Source organism: Dipteris shenzhenensis, chromosome 5, assembly GCF_047967505.1.
Source record: "Dipteris shenzhenensis isolate YYH24624 ecotype China chromosome 5, Dip_SZ_1.0, whole genome shotgun sequence".
In the NCBI taxonomy this organism is placed as follows: Eukaryota; Viridiplantae; Streptophyta; class Polypodiopsida; order Gleicheniales; family Dipteridaceae; genus Dipteris; species Dipteris shenzhenensis.
Window position 1 is genome coordinate 3,120,393 of NC_141600.1, and position 14,637 is coordinate 3,135,029.

The 14,637-nt window shown below is 43.7% G+C and overlaps 1 protein-coding gene across 2 annotated transcripts in view; it reads left to right on the forward strand.

The window, feature by feature from the left end:
- Nucleotides 1-14,637, forward strand: part of LOC147901498 (phosphoglucosamine mutase family protein) — a 60,005-nt gene that overhangs the window by 43,527 nt on the left and 1,841 nt on the right. For both annotated transcript variants that reach the window (XM_087374584.1, XM_087374585.1), the window contains 5 exons: nucleotides 70-131; nucleotides 13,478-13,573; nucleotides 13,750-13,904; nucleotides 14,190-14,286; nucleotides 14,416-14,493. In XM_087374584.1, coding sequence (XP_087230710.1) covers nucleotides 70-131; nucleotides 13,478-13,573; nucleotides 13,750-13,904; nucleotides 14,190-14,286; nucleotides 14,416-14,493 — 488 coding nt within the window. The remainder of the gene's footprint in view (nucleotides 1-69; nucleotides 132-13,477; nucleotides 13,574-13,749; nucleotides 13,905-14,189; nucleotides 14,287-14,415; nucleotides 14,494-14,637) is intronic.

The following is a 14,637-nucleotide window of genomic DNA, read 5'->3' on the forward strand; positions in this document are numbered from 1 at the left end:
TTTGATGGAAATCACTGTTCAGATATCTTAGGTGGACTAAGTACTCCATTTATTTGGTATGTGTCCCAGATGGGAAACATCACCGTTTCAAAAGAGGATACAAGAATGTTATTGATGAAGGGATACGTCTAGTAAGTCATTCGTGTCCCGTACGCTTTTGTTTTCTTGGGCATCATTATTTTGCTTAGCATGCAAATAATTTTAATGAAAAGAAAATCATCAGTGCATGAAAAAATTTCAAGATAAAAGCTTGAAAGCCATGCAGTGCCCTATGTTGTTTCCCACTCCTTTGACAAGCCAGTAGGATGACTCTGTTGATGCTGGAGGTGCTTTTAGCTCTCCTCTTCCCAAAGTAATGGCTTGTGTATCATTTTAGACTAAGAGTCTTTTGGTCTAGCTTTGAAGGCTTTGATCCGTGCTATGCCATCTTCGATAAACATTCCATTTTCCTTCCTTTCGGGCTTCCTTTACTTTAGTCAGTTCTGCATTCTTTGCCTTGAGCTGAATCGGGGTGAGCTCCTCTGAAATCGACGTCCGGGTACCTCTCAGTTTGTTAGTTTGTCGTGGAACTTTGCTCCTTGCAATCTTGTCTTGGAAGATTACTCTTGCCTGTGTTCCCTTTTGGACGGCAAAATCTCTCTCTTCCGAGTCCCATTCAATTTTGAGGGATTGACTTCTGGAGGTGTTCGACCTTTGTTTGCATATTTCCTTCTCTTACTGTCTAGCCCTCTGGCAGTCCTTCTATGCGTATGATCCGATTATTTGCAGCCCTGTTCTCTTGCTCTTTTACCTCCTCATAGACATCACACTTGTTAATTTTGCTATTCACAGTTTCTGTGCATTCTTGCTTCAACGCTTGAGCTGGGTAGTAGCTAATTCCTGTACCTTGGTCATAAATTGTGGTGCAGATGTTGTATTGCATTGCTGTAAAACCTCTTGGATTACTTCCTGTTTGCCCTCGCTAGCGTAGGATCTTTTTTTGTTGGCTGGGGTCGTGGGAAACGGTTTCGTCTTGGGAAGTTCCATTTTAGCCTCTGAGACCTGAGTAGCCCTCACGGAAGCTAACCCTCATGCTGGGACGAGGGTTCAGCCCATCCTGGAGTAAAATCGAGTTCTATCCTGCCCGTGATAATGTGATACTTGAGCTATTGCTGAGTGGCACTTTTTTGATCTGCGAGACGTACTGCACAACCCCAAGCTTGGAGCTGGACCTCGACGCGGACCTAGGGATCTGTTGGTTGTTGCGTGCCCTAGGAGCGGGCTGTTTTTTGGGCAGTGGTGCCTTTGTGCGCTGCTGAAAGGGTGATGCTTCTGTGCGCCGCTGCAGGTGGCGATGGGTGTGCGCTGCTGCAAGTGGCGGCGGTGTCTCTACTGCAAGTGATCAGTTGGCTATCAATCAGCTGACAATCCTAGAGATGGGACTTGTATATGCTGTTTGTGGGACCAACACTGCTGGTTGGCTGAGGATAGAAGAGATGATTTGACCTGGTGACCGTCAAGAAAGGAAACAAATAGTGCTTAGCTTGCTTAGTCTATCTGGGCGCTTCTCTTCTCCTCTATAATCTCGGGAAGGTATCTCGTCCTCAGACAAGTGCTACCATCACTCCATTGGTCTAATCCGGCATTGCTCAATGCCCATGAGAGAGTAAAACCATTGGCAATGCAGAATTCTCCTATCTCCTTGTGTTTTGAGGACGTAGAAATCTGTTAGAGTCACCCACACCCTGGCATAGACTTGAATGGTTTTTGTAGACAACGCATGTACATTAGCAGAAATCTTCCTCTGGAAATAGTGAAATTACTGACAACGCCACAAGCTGAGAGCAAACTACATGGAAGTCCACTCAGGAATGGTAATGCAAGAGCATAATTTCAAGCATCGCGTTTGCATGAAATTGCAAATGTTTTCAATGTTTGCAACATACACATTTTCAAATGTTGTGTTTTTTTGGACCAAGCGATCTTTGAATTTTTGTGATTTTATCTTAATCCTAGGAAACGTTGCTCTATAAAGCCGCCTCCCAACTTCATGCTTGCCAATCCAACCATGTCCTTCGCCTCCCAACTTCATGCATTTTGCCTCTAGCCATATCTTCAATCTTGACATTGCGACTTCAGGATGTAGTGTGCATGGTTGCACGATACGTTCCTTACAAAACAGAAGACTGATCCATGTTGCATCACCTGTGTAATAAGAAGATCAAGGAAGTCCACTGTGCATGTTGCATCCCTACAAAATACTACTCCATGGTGCATCGCTAGGAGGTGCAGCGTAATATAAACTCACCCACACGCATAGTCCTTCTCCACTGTATTTCATAATTTACCCTATGCCGCTTTCGTTGGGGCTTTTGCCCAAAAATGGGCTCTGGTTTTGCAATCATGCAATGACAAGTTAGAATTTCTCTGTTGACAATTTATTGTGTGCAGTTCAAGCTATAAGAGCACAACTATTTGTGGCTTCTAAACTTCATAGCTTTTTTTTACAAGCTCCTTGCAATCTCTCTTGTACTTGCATGTTTGCAATCTTTCCTGTTCTTATAGGAGCGCACCTAATTGTGACTTTGCAATTTCATAGCTTTTTCACATAGCAATTGGCAATGGCTAGGTCAAGGAGGATGGAGTGGAGCCATGTGTAGGTTCTTCGGCCTGTTGGATCTGAAATGCCATTATGCAGGTGCATTTATTGCTAGCATAAATTTCAAGGGGGTGCCAAGTGGATTCGAGCACACATCTTGGGCATGTGCAGGGTCTAAGCAAATGTCTTTCCATGTGCACTTGCATTTGCTAAAGATATGTGCTTGAAGATTGATATGAATCAAGCAACTGTAGCTGCTATGCAATATGAAGAGGGACAATTGTCCGTTGGAGTTGTATTTGTTGCTGAGGGCTTGCAAGACATGCCACTTTAGATTTCCAAGGGATTGCAATAAGCACTTTGCTGGCTAGTCTCAAGAAAGCTTATAAGGCAAGCAACGAACATGTTAGCCCTAGATCGACAAAAGTAGAACATAGCAATTTAATATGCCACGACATAAAATCACCACATAATCAAACAATTTCTACATGCCCTTCTAACTCGAAATGTAAAGAATACATGGAAACATAAACTCTAAGAGTGGCTTGCGTCCTCCAAGAAATGCAATAAATGCAGACAAAAATTGAGTGTGCCAGGACCACATGATAAAGTGGCAGTGCTAGAAGGTGGAAAACTGACTACAAACAATGAGGAGTCAAGGAGAGAAATAAAGACGTAGACAAAGTAATTCAGCAATGAGATACATACATGTTATGATTGATGACATTCACTTGGTTACGGTTGAGGTAAATTTGTGTCATATTGTGTACATTTTATTAGGAACTGCCATGACTATGTGAATAATGATAATATGGACATTATTATTTGAGATGGCCTTATGATGTGGTCTTAATCTTGATTGGGGGCTTTGATGAAGTTGTCAAGTCTTGAGGGGACCAAATGGTATGCATGGTTCCAAAAAATGATGTAATATTGGCCAATATTTATTAATAAAGATATGCATACATGTGTCTAGTTTCAGAGGGTTGCATGAGGGGGATGGGTGCATTAGGATGCATTAAATGGTAGGTCAATGAGCCATAGAGGCCAAGGGTAAAGTCAAATGGAAAGGTCAACGAGCCATAGAGGCTAAGGGTAAAGTCAAATGGGAAGGTTATGCTTGAGTGAACTCAAGTGTCACAAGTGAAGGGGTTATTCCTCTTCATGTGTCAACATCCATTCTTTCTTTACTTTCCTTGCATGCATGCATACACTTGTTTCACACATTTCATTTAGGTGTCGACGTATCAATAAATTCTCTCATGAGAGCTCCCACATTCCCCTTCTTCTGTTGCGCCTTAGACCTTACGCAAAACACAACAGTAGAAGGCTCGAAGCACGAAGACCCTTTCCCCCCCCAGGTTAAATCCAGCTAAGGGGCAACAAAAGACAACGGCATTTCATTGAATGAAACACTCAAATCCAAAGAATTATGTTATTTTGACTCTTGGCAAATATTCATACTCCATCGTTATGGATCTGACTTCATTCCCGTTTGAGCATTCAAACCACTAACCAAGGACACTATGACCAGCACACGTGTATTTTGCCTAAAAGTAGATTCTCTATCTACAACAGGTGATTTGGGGACTCAAGCTTCGACTCGTGATTATTGAGAGGAAAGTACAGGAAATGCAAAGCAAGGGAAAGCAAGTAGTTGTTGCAAATGTAATACAACGCACACACATTTTGTTGCATTTTAGAAGGACTGCATGTGCAAGCAAAGGCGGCAGAGGCAATAGAATCTCATCCTTACAAGTTGCCATGACTAGTAGAGGAAGGGGTGCAAATGGCGAAATTGCACAAAGTCCGATGCGTGCTTGCAAGGGAGTGGAAGAGGACATTGACTTGCAAGTGGATAATTTCAAGCTCTACGAAAGAAGAGCAATTTGTCCGTCTACGATTGTGAAGGGGGCAATGCAGTAAAGTCCCGCCCAACCCATACGAATGATTGTGGTTGTAATGTTCTCTATTCTATCATGCTGTTATAAGGTCATTTGTGTGTGGCAGCTGCATGTTTGGATGGATTGAGCCTTCATGGGCATAGTTCCTTTCAGACTTTTTGGAAGGGATGGCATTGACCTTATAGGAGACATTGTTAGAGGCAGTAAGGAATGATTGGGGAGCTGGAACAGACACTTGGGACAGAGGAATCCCCAAATTTGTTGCTAGTGCAGGTGGATCACCTAGTTCAGATAGAAAGGAATTAGTTAAATGTTTTGAGGTCCCTTTTGAGCCAGTGTGGGGCAGGTACGAGGCAGCGGTTATACCAATAGTAATTGCTGATGTTGGTGAGGGTGTTAGAATTATTGATAAATTCTAGGCAGTGACCAATGAGTCAATAAGTGGGTTAGGGGCACTTTTCCCTCTTTTAGAGATTTTTCTCCCTAACCACAGTTAATTCACTAACTGCGATTAGTGAAGGATAAGGTTTGTCACTTAGACAAAACCTTATCCCCTCTTTGTATTGCTTTACTCTATTCTACTGCACATTCGACGTTCTGCTCACTCTCTCTGGCTTCCTACTCTCTATCTCTCATTTCTATCATTTGGTATCAGAGCCTACCTTTGCTTCCGGACCTAGAGCCCATCGTCAAACTCCTGCCTCTGCCCCTGGACTTTTGTTCATCACTTGCTCCACACGGGAATCCGTACAAAGCCTCGACCTGCTCATCCGTACAACTGTAAGGTCAGTCGTACTGTTTGCCGCCGTACATAATGTATAGGTCTTGCGTCACTCGTCCGTACAACAGGTGCCACATGCTTTCCGTACAATAGGAGTTATCTGTCCGTACACGTGCGCTCAAGCAGCCGTATAGCGTCCGTACGCTGTACGGATTTTGAATTTGCTGTCCGTACAGGTCTGTTACTCGATTGTACTCTGTTTACAATCTGCCAGTACATCGTACGATCGACGAGTAGCTGGTACAAGCCATACAGTACTTCTTGCGCCAGTCTATACTTGCTTTGTCGTATGCTCTTGTCGTGTTGCACTGTCGTATGTGCGCTCAGTACTAGACCGTACCATACAAGATACCGTACATCTGCATCTCAGTGCAGCAGTTCTGTTCAACCTGTGCATTGAGGTTCTTCTGCAAGTGACTCTTTGAAGGTGAATCTTGTAGGTGTTTTTCTTTTCTCAAGCATTTGTGCAGCGAGCCATTGTTTGGCTGTGGATTCAAGCAGGTGCATTTGGGATAGTGGGTGTGCTCATTTGCACACATTGGCAATAGAATTTGGTTCTTTTGTAGATAAATTGCAATTTGGGGCTTTCAGTCAATTTGCTCCTTTTAGAGTTGCAATTTCTTGCAAAAATTTGGGGCTTTTTTGCTTTACACTAGAATTTATTGCATTTTTGGGGCTTTCAGTCAATTTGCCCTCTTTTGGCTGCAATTTCCCTGAAGAAATTGAGGCTTTTGGCATTCTGATGCAATTTGGTAGTGTACAAGCATTTTGGGACTCTTGGAGGCAATTTTGGAATCATTTTGAGTGACATTGCAGACATTGGCAAATTTTGCAGTGTTTTTTGGCAGATTGAGAGCATTTGCAAGATAATTGAAGTGCATTTTGAGCCTTTGATAGGTTGTGACAGTGTTTGTCATTGTGGGTAGATTTTTCTTTGCAGATTTCACTTGTGCATTTTACATCCCAGGAAGGGATTTTACTTGGTCAGTTTGCTGTATTTTTTTGAGATTATCTGGTGAAAATGGCTCAAAACCACCCCAATGAGGTGTTCGGAGTTCTCACACAAGAGGATAAGTTGGATGGCACCAACTACTCCTTGTGGAGTTTCATGGTTCGCAATATGTTGGTTGGCAGACATCTTTGGGATTATGTCAGTGGAGATGAAGCAAGACCAGATACAGCGACTACACCTGTCACTCCTACAGTTGGAGGCAGGGGTAGAGGTGCAAATGCAGCACTAGTAGTTGGAGCAGCTGCTTCAGGAGCTCCCACAGTAGAGCTGAAAAGATGGGACTCTAGAGATGCACAAGCTCTTTCAGTAATTTCTTTTTCTGTCAAGAGGTTCATTATACCTCATATTCGGTCATGCAAGGCATCTATGGCAGCTTGGGAGATACTAGAGAGTATGTTTGCAGCAAGAAATGATGCTAGAGTTTCCTTTCTGAAGCGAGGACTTTCCCATACGCATATGGAGGAGGGAGATTCCATGAATTCTCACCTCACAAAGCTTCAGGACTTGAGGGAACAATTGCTGAATATTGATGAAGTCATTCTGGATTCAGAGATGATCACCACCACTCTGAACTCTCTTCCTGAGTCCTATCTCAGTTTCCACACCTTGCTGAATTTGTCATTGAGGGGGGGCAGCAATCCTCTCTTTTGTCACGAGTTGGTAGGACTTCTGTTGCAGGAGGAGCAGACTCGCAAAAATATGGCAACCCGGGCTGGCGAGCATGCTATGCTCTCCAAGGTCAAGCCCAAGGGTAAAGGGCAGCAAAAGCCACAAGCCAATCAGGCCCACAAATCAGCACAAAGCTGATTCAGGACAGCCCTCTTATAAGGCAGAGGGTGATACAAATAAGCAGAAAAAGAAGGGCACCTGTCATTATTGCAAGAAGCCAGGTCATTATATCAGAGAATGCAAGAAGCGCATAGCCAAAGAGAAGAAAAGGGATTCCGGTATGGCTGTGTCAGTTGCATCAGCTCCACACTCTCATGATGGGGGAGATGTTGCAACCAACTTTGTGGAAGAGCGCTATGCCTTTCTGTCTTGCACTTCAGATTTTTCAGTGGGTAGTTCAGATGCCTTTCTGTCTTGCACTTCAGATTTTTCAGTGGGTAGTTCAGATGCTACAGCCACTAATGATGATGACCCATATGCTTTCTTGACTTGTAGTTATGATCCTTCAAAGGATGCATGCTCTCTTAGTGTCGATGAGACACTTCATACTTGGTATTTTGACAGTGGTGCTTCAAAGCATATCACTTCCAAGAAGAGTCTGTATGTATCTCTGCATCCTCCACCCATCAAAAAGAAGGTGACTTGTGCGAATAATTCTTCTTATTCAGTGTGTGGATTGGAGACATTATTCTCACATCCATTGATGACACAGATTTCAGAATTTCAGATGTTCTCTATGTGCCAGGGATAAAGAAGATATTGCTTTCAGTGTCCTCACTCAATACAGGAGGATTTCAGGTTGTTTTTGATGATGACAAGTGTGCAGTCAGAGACAAAGAGAATGACTATGCTTTGATGTTGTCTGGCACTTTGTATTAGGGTCTTTTTCAGCTTGATCTATATGGAAAAAGATCCGATCTTGCATTATCAGTTAGCACTCCCACTACTGCGATGCAGAATGCTGAGTTATGGCATGCCAGGTATGGGCACATGAGCTATGGCAGCTTAATGAAACTTCAGAGGCATGATGTGGTTGATGCATTGCCTCCTTTGGAGTCGCTTCCTCATGCATGTGAAGGTTGCATCCTTGGCAAGATGCATAGATTTCCTTTCAAGAAGGATGGTGCAGTGAAAGCTACACGGAAATTACAACTTATTCACAGTGATGAATGCGGTCTCATGAGGACACATGCTTTTGGGGGTTATCTCTATTTTGTTACATTCATAAATGACTTCACCAACTGCACTTGGGTCTATGGTCTCAAGGCAAAATCAGGAGTGTTTATGCATTTCAAACACTTTGTGGCTATGGTTGAGAATGAGACAGGACTCAAGGTGCAGACACTTCGCATAGATCGAGGGGGAGTATATGTCTCATGAATTTGAGACATTTTTGAAGGAGAAAGGCATCACGCATCAGCTTACAGTGAGGCTTACACCTCAACAGAATGGCAAAGCTGAGCGGAAGAATCGCATTGCCATGGAGATGGATAGATGCATGCTCGCAAGTAAGAAGTTGCCTCACAGGTTTTGGCTTGAAGGCCTCATGTGTGCCAACTATATTTTGAATTGGGCTCCTACAAAGGCTTTGAAGACAATCACTCCCTATGAGGCATGGCATGGGAGAAAGCCTTCAGTGGACCATTTCAAAGTTTTTGGTTGTGTTGCATATGCCACGTGCGTGTGGAGTTTAGACACAAGTTGTCAGATAAGGCACTCAAATGTATTTTTGTGGGATATAGTTCACAAAGCAAAGGCTATCGTCTGTAGAATCCCGCTGCACGCAATATTTTTGTTAGTAGAGATGTTATATTCTCTGAAAATTGCTCAGAAAAAGGGCTTTGATTATGAGGAGACATTTGCTCCTACATCCAGGATGACAACCATCAGAACTGTTATTGGCATGGCTGCACATTTGGATCGGAAAGTCCATTAGTTGGACAGCATTTTAAATGGAGACTTGTTTGAAGAGGTGTATGTGAAACCACCTCCAGGCTTTGCGGTATCAGGTGATGCACGTAAGGTATGTAAGCTGAATAAAGCTTTATATGGGCTGAAACAGGCTCCCCGTGCTTGGTATGCAAAGTTAGATGCGTTTCTGTCTAGCAAGGGTTTCAACAATAGTCCAACTGAAAGTACCCTCTACATCAAGAAGGAAGGGGGGGAAATCTTGGTCATCATTCTTTATGTAGATGATCTACTGCTCATAGGGCCAAATGGTGATAAAATTGCAGATTTCAAGGCTGAATTGAGAGCCACCTTTGACATGTTAGATTTGGGCATGTTACATTATTATTTGGGGATCCAATTCATTCAAGAGAGAAGTGGTATCATTTTGTCTCAATCCAAGTATGTTCAAAAACTCTTGGATAGATTCAGGATGCAAGATTATAAGCCTATAGCTACTCCCATGGAGCCAAGGCTGAGGCTTACAATGTATCTGTAGATGCCACACTCTATGGTCAGGCGGTTGGATGCCTCATATATCTGTGCAATACACGGCTCGATATTCAGTATGCAGTATCTTAGGTGAGCAAGTATATGCATAGCCCAAAGACAACACATTGGCAGGTTGTAAACGCATCTTCCATTACTTGCAAGGCACAAAGTCTTATGGCTTGATGTTTCCCAGGGGGGGTGACTTGCAGATGCATGCTTACAGTGATTCAAATTGGGCTGGAGACTATGACACTAGGCAGTCCACAAGTGGTAATTGTTTCTTTTTGGGCAAAGCTTGCATTTCTTGGCTGCGTCGTTTGCTTGTTGATCTTCATCTTTCATTGGAGGTTCCTTCTCCGATTCTCACTGATAGTCAGAGTGCTATAGCAGTGGCAAAGAATCCTGTGTTTCATGCTCGCACGAAGCACATTGAGGTTCATTATCACTATGTCAGAGAGAAGTTGCATGTAGGAGAGATCAGTATGATCTATGTGTCAACACATGACAATGTTGCAGTTATCTTCACCAAAGCACTTTCACGTGAGAAGTTTGAGGCATTTCACAGTGCCCTGAACTTATCTCCTCCTGGTGATTGATCATTTCCTTGTACATGACATTGGCACTGTAGGGGGGTGTTAGAATTATTGATAAATTCTAGGCAGTGACCAATGTAAAGTCAATAAGTGAGTTAGGGGCACTTTTCCCTCTTTTAGAGGTTTTTTCCCTAACCACAGTTAGTTCACTAACTACGGTTAGTGAAGGATAAGGTTTGTCACTTAGACCAAACCTTATCCCCTCTTTGTATTGCTTTACTCTATTCTATTGCACATTCGATGTTCTGCTCACTCTCTCTGGCTTCCTACTCTCTCTCTCTCATTTCTATGAGGGGGTTGTGTTCATGTTGAGGGTGAGCTAACAAGGCCAATAGCACTTGTACCCATGAGTGGTCTCGAACGCCTCAAGCTGAATCGTTGCCTTACAGGCTTAGAGCCTCAACTAAAGTGGAAGGTTGCAAACAAAGATCCTCAGACTTATTTTTGCTTTGCTAGTAGCACTCTCTAAAGAGAGGATGGTGATGTTAAGAGGCAGAACCTACAGTGCCCATGCTTTTGACACCCGTTAAGCCAGCTCACGATATTCCAAAGAAAAAGAAGGGAGTAATGGATGCTAAGGATGTGAAGACAGATTTGAATGATCAAATCGCAGTACTGCATTGATCAATGGTATGCAAATCAGAAATTTATGCGTTAATGGAGGGGCTGCAATCAATGTCATTTGTGTGCAGATTATTCATTAATTACCAGGGCCAAAAGCAGACTGTGGCCCGGGAACATCCTGTGCACGATGAATAACTGATGGCGATTGGGTGACAACAACTCCATCACAAGACAATAGAACTATTTTTCATCAACATGCGCTTACAGAGTCGGAAGAAAAGGATGGTCCATAGCTTCCAAGATCTCTCCACCCTCAGGAGTTTATTTTTGCCTCCCAATGTCTTCTTATCCATCTCCTTCATTGCAAAGTAGCACCAAGTTCCTTGAAGTTTTGCAAGATACACATTGCCGATGTCTCCTTTTCCCGGCCTTTGCAAGCGAAAGTGGTTCAGTCCTACCATCCCATCCCGCTTTTTGACCATACACATTGCTTCCCATGCTAAATCATTGGCTTTGTCCGGTTCGCTATTTCCAGCCGTTCGATTCCTAGTGTCAAAATTGCTACTTCTACTATTGCTTGTGTTCAGGTCTATCGATGATGACTGATAATCGATACTTCTCGGATCGAAGTCAAAGAATCTCATGTCCTTGTCTCGTACGCTGACATCGTCATGTGCTGCCTGCATCTCTCTCTTTGCTTCCTGTTTTCTCTCGCATGAATACCTTGCAATCTCTGTATGCAGCCCATTTTCCTCCCTGCCTCATTGCCATCACTTGGACCATCCCCTCCCCTTTGATGCTCTTGCTTTAGAAGCATGAGGTCATCATCTAGATATGTCCTAGTCCCCTTCATAGCTGCCCTCATGCTCATATTTTGGACCTGGTTGGGACCGAGTGAACTCCTAGTGAAGCTTAGCTTCTACAGAGATCACTTCTTACATATCACAGTGGAGGGTTTCATTGACCTACTAGGATACACACAAATTCACCTACCTCACTCGCTGAGGATCTCTCTTGGGTAGTTCCGGGTCTCTTCACACAGACTTCACATCGAGAGCAAAGCGACTACCCAGGGAGAGGTGCATATGCACACTGTGTGACATGCAGGAGGTTGAGATAGAGGAGCATTTCATCTTCAGGTGTCTTGTTTACTATGAGATCCGAGGGCGTTTCTACTGTCATTTCAGAGATAGCTATGGGATTTTGGCCCGTTTCCTCTCCTATCTAGACCGGCAGTGTTTGGCAAGTTTCATTCATGAGGTACTTAGACACCGTGAGAGGATACTCCTCCTGAGCACGAGATAGGAGCAGACTTCTTCCCCGGCTGATCCCTCTCAGAGCTCTATCACGGCTTTCAGCTAGATCACATGGACCCCCACGAGACGAGGCCTCGACACAACTGTGACCCGGAGCCTGTGACCTGACAGCTCGAACAGAGAGTCGACACACAGATCACAGTTGGGGACATCCCCTCCTTGTTCAGAGTCGGAGCGACCGACGGGGGTCACAGTAGCCCTGGTCAGACGCAGAGCTACGACCAGGAGACGCGCCAAGACTGCACCTTTGAGTGGCCGATAGCACTCTATTGCCGACTTCATGCCTCCATTGCCTCATCCATCCTGATATCCTGTTGCTGATGATGATGATGATGATGTTGAGGATGATGCTGAGATTGATATATAGTCGACCATCGACATGACTATGTTGTACTTAGGACTTAGTATTGCCAATCTGCGTTTTTGCATTTGGCATTGGTATGGATGCTCGTTTAGTAGCTCCACTATCACAGCTCGTTGTATTAGGATTTTCACAGTCTCATAGACCCATCGGTCTTCCGAAGACTTTAATAAACTTTCTTTCTTTCTTTCTTTCATGAAGGTGGATCTATCTGCTGCAGTCCGGAATTATAGCACCATAGGTCTCGTCTTTGCATCAGCCTTGCCCACTGTCCAGGCTGCCTCAAAGATGAATGTTTGGGTATCTGCCAGGGTGGTATCTCCCATTGCTAGGCCTCGAATGAGGACATTTAGAGATTTACTATTTCCCTTCTCTTTTAGGCATCAGAAATTAATTCCTTTTTTTGGGGCTTATGCCCTTCCTGACTACCCCTCTCCATTCCCTCATTTGCTTTCCCTCTCCATTCTCTTCCTGACTACCCCTCTCCATTCCCTCAATTCTGCTTTTCCTCTGTTTAGTTGTTGGGAGAATTCATCGTGTTTCCGCCGTTGTATAGTGACTTTAAGGGCAGCCATATCCTTCTCAACTCTCTCATTCTCCGTTTTGAGTGTGTTCAGCTCCTCATTGAAGGGTGGCTCCTTCTTCAAGTTGGGGGAGTGTCTTCAATATCTAATTTTCTGCTTTAGCTTGGCGACTTGAGTTTCCAACTTCTTTATCATTGAGGCATGGTAGCTGGTCTTGGCATTTACCATTCAGGTCATCTCTTCTGCATCTTACCTAGTTGAATCCCCAGTTGTATCTGCATTTCTGTTTTCCTTTGTACACAGAGAGAGAGAGAGAGAGAGAGAGAGAGAGAGAGAGAGAGATTAAAGTCCTTGGAAGACCTCGCGGGCCTATGGGACAAAGTACACACCAAAAAATTGCAGATACATCTGGATACCCAGAGAGTTAAGGGAGCGCTCAAGGCAGCTCAGCCCCAATTATTTAGATGCATGACTAAATACTAATTGTATCTTAGAAAAATGGCTTGGATAACATCAGTTTAAGACTGAGAGTCTTTGGGTTTAGATTTGAAATCCTGAGTCAAAGCCTGTCCATTCGACGTGTCTTTGTTTGAGCTGGCTTGGAGTGGGCTCCTCAGATATCCAAATTCTTGTACCCTTTAGCTTGCGTGTTTGTCTGAGGGAGCGCTCAAGGCGCACGCGCGCGCGCACACACACACAGAATTTTTAAGTTCATGTCTGATTGTTTTCACTGCAGAACTCTGTTGGGCAAGAATGCCATCTGGCTATTGAGACCAGTGGCCATGGTGCCTTGAAAGAAAATCATTGGCTTGATGACGGAGCTTATCTCATGGTGAGTAGGACTTGAGTAGCAATATGGTTTGTGGAGGCCAGTCATTAAGTTCTCTTTTTGGTTGGAAATATATTTGTGCAAGCTCTCTGGGTAAAAAGAAATGCTGTCATGCCTCTTTATGGATGGTATGGTTTGTCTTTCTCACTTTGGGGCATGCCACCATGCAAGCTGTGTAGGTGAAATTGTTGGTTAAACTGGCTGCCGCAAAAGCAGCTGGAGAAGGAGTTGGTAGCACAGTGCTTACAAATTTGATTCAAGAGCTGGAGGAAGCAGAAATCTCTGTAGAGTTGAGATTCAAGATTGACCAAGATCATGCAGAACTTGGTGGTGGGTAAGTGTAAGCTATTATATATGTGTGCAGGTGACTCTATCACAGGCTTAGCCTCGTCCATTAAAAACTAAAACCTCATTCAGGATTATGCCTAGAAATATTTGCTCTTCCCCTCCCTCTCCCTGCTTTAAATCTCTTCCCCTCCTCCCTCCCCCCCTCCTCCTCTCTCTCTCTCTCTCTATGTATCTGTGTACTGCTGTGATTCAATGGAAGTTTATCCTTCTTTCCTCTAAAGTTGAATTCACCAGTGAAAATAATACATGATGATGCTCGTGTCGAGACTAGGCATTTCAAGGATTATGGAGAGAAGGTCCTGAAGCATCTAGAGGACGTTTTAGAAACTGATCCAAATTTGTGTAAAGCTCCTGTCAACTATGAAGGCGTGAGTGTTTTCTTCTTGATGCTTCTTACAATGCTCTTCTTCTCTATTGTTGTGAGGATTCTCAATCATGTGGTTTGAGAACGTTGTTGCTGAAGAGGTCTAAGATCTTCCAACTTTTGGTGGATACAGGTGAGAGTGTCAGGTTATGGAGGCTGGTTTTTGTTAAGACTCTCGCTACATGATCCTGTTTTGCCTTTGAACATTGAGGTACTAATTCCAGCTATGATGCCACCAGTGTCTAGAAGGCATTATGTTGAACGTGCTTGCCTTTCTTTTTGACCAGTTTTTGAGGGGTTCCCATGCGACTAAAAATAGATTTCAGCATAGAAATTGTAAGGAATGAAAAACAAA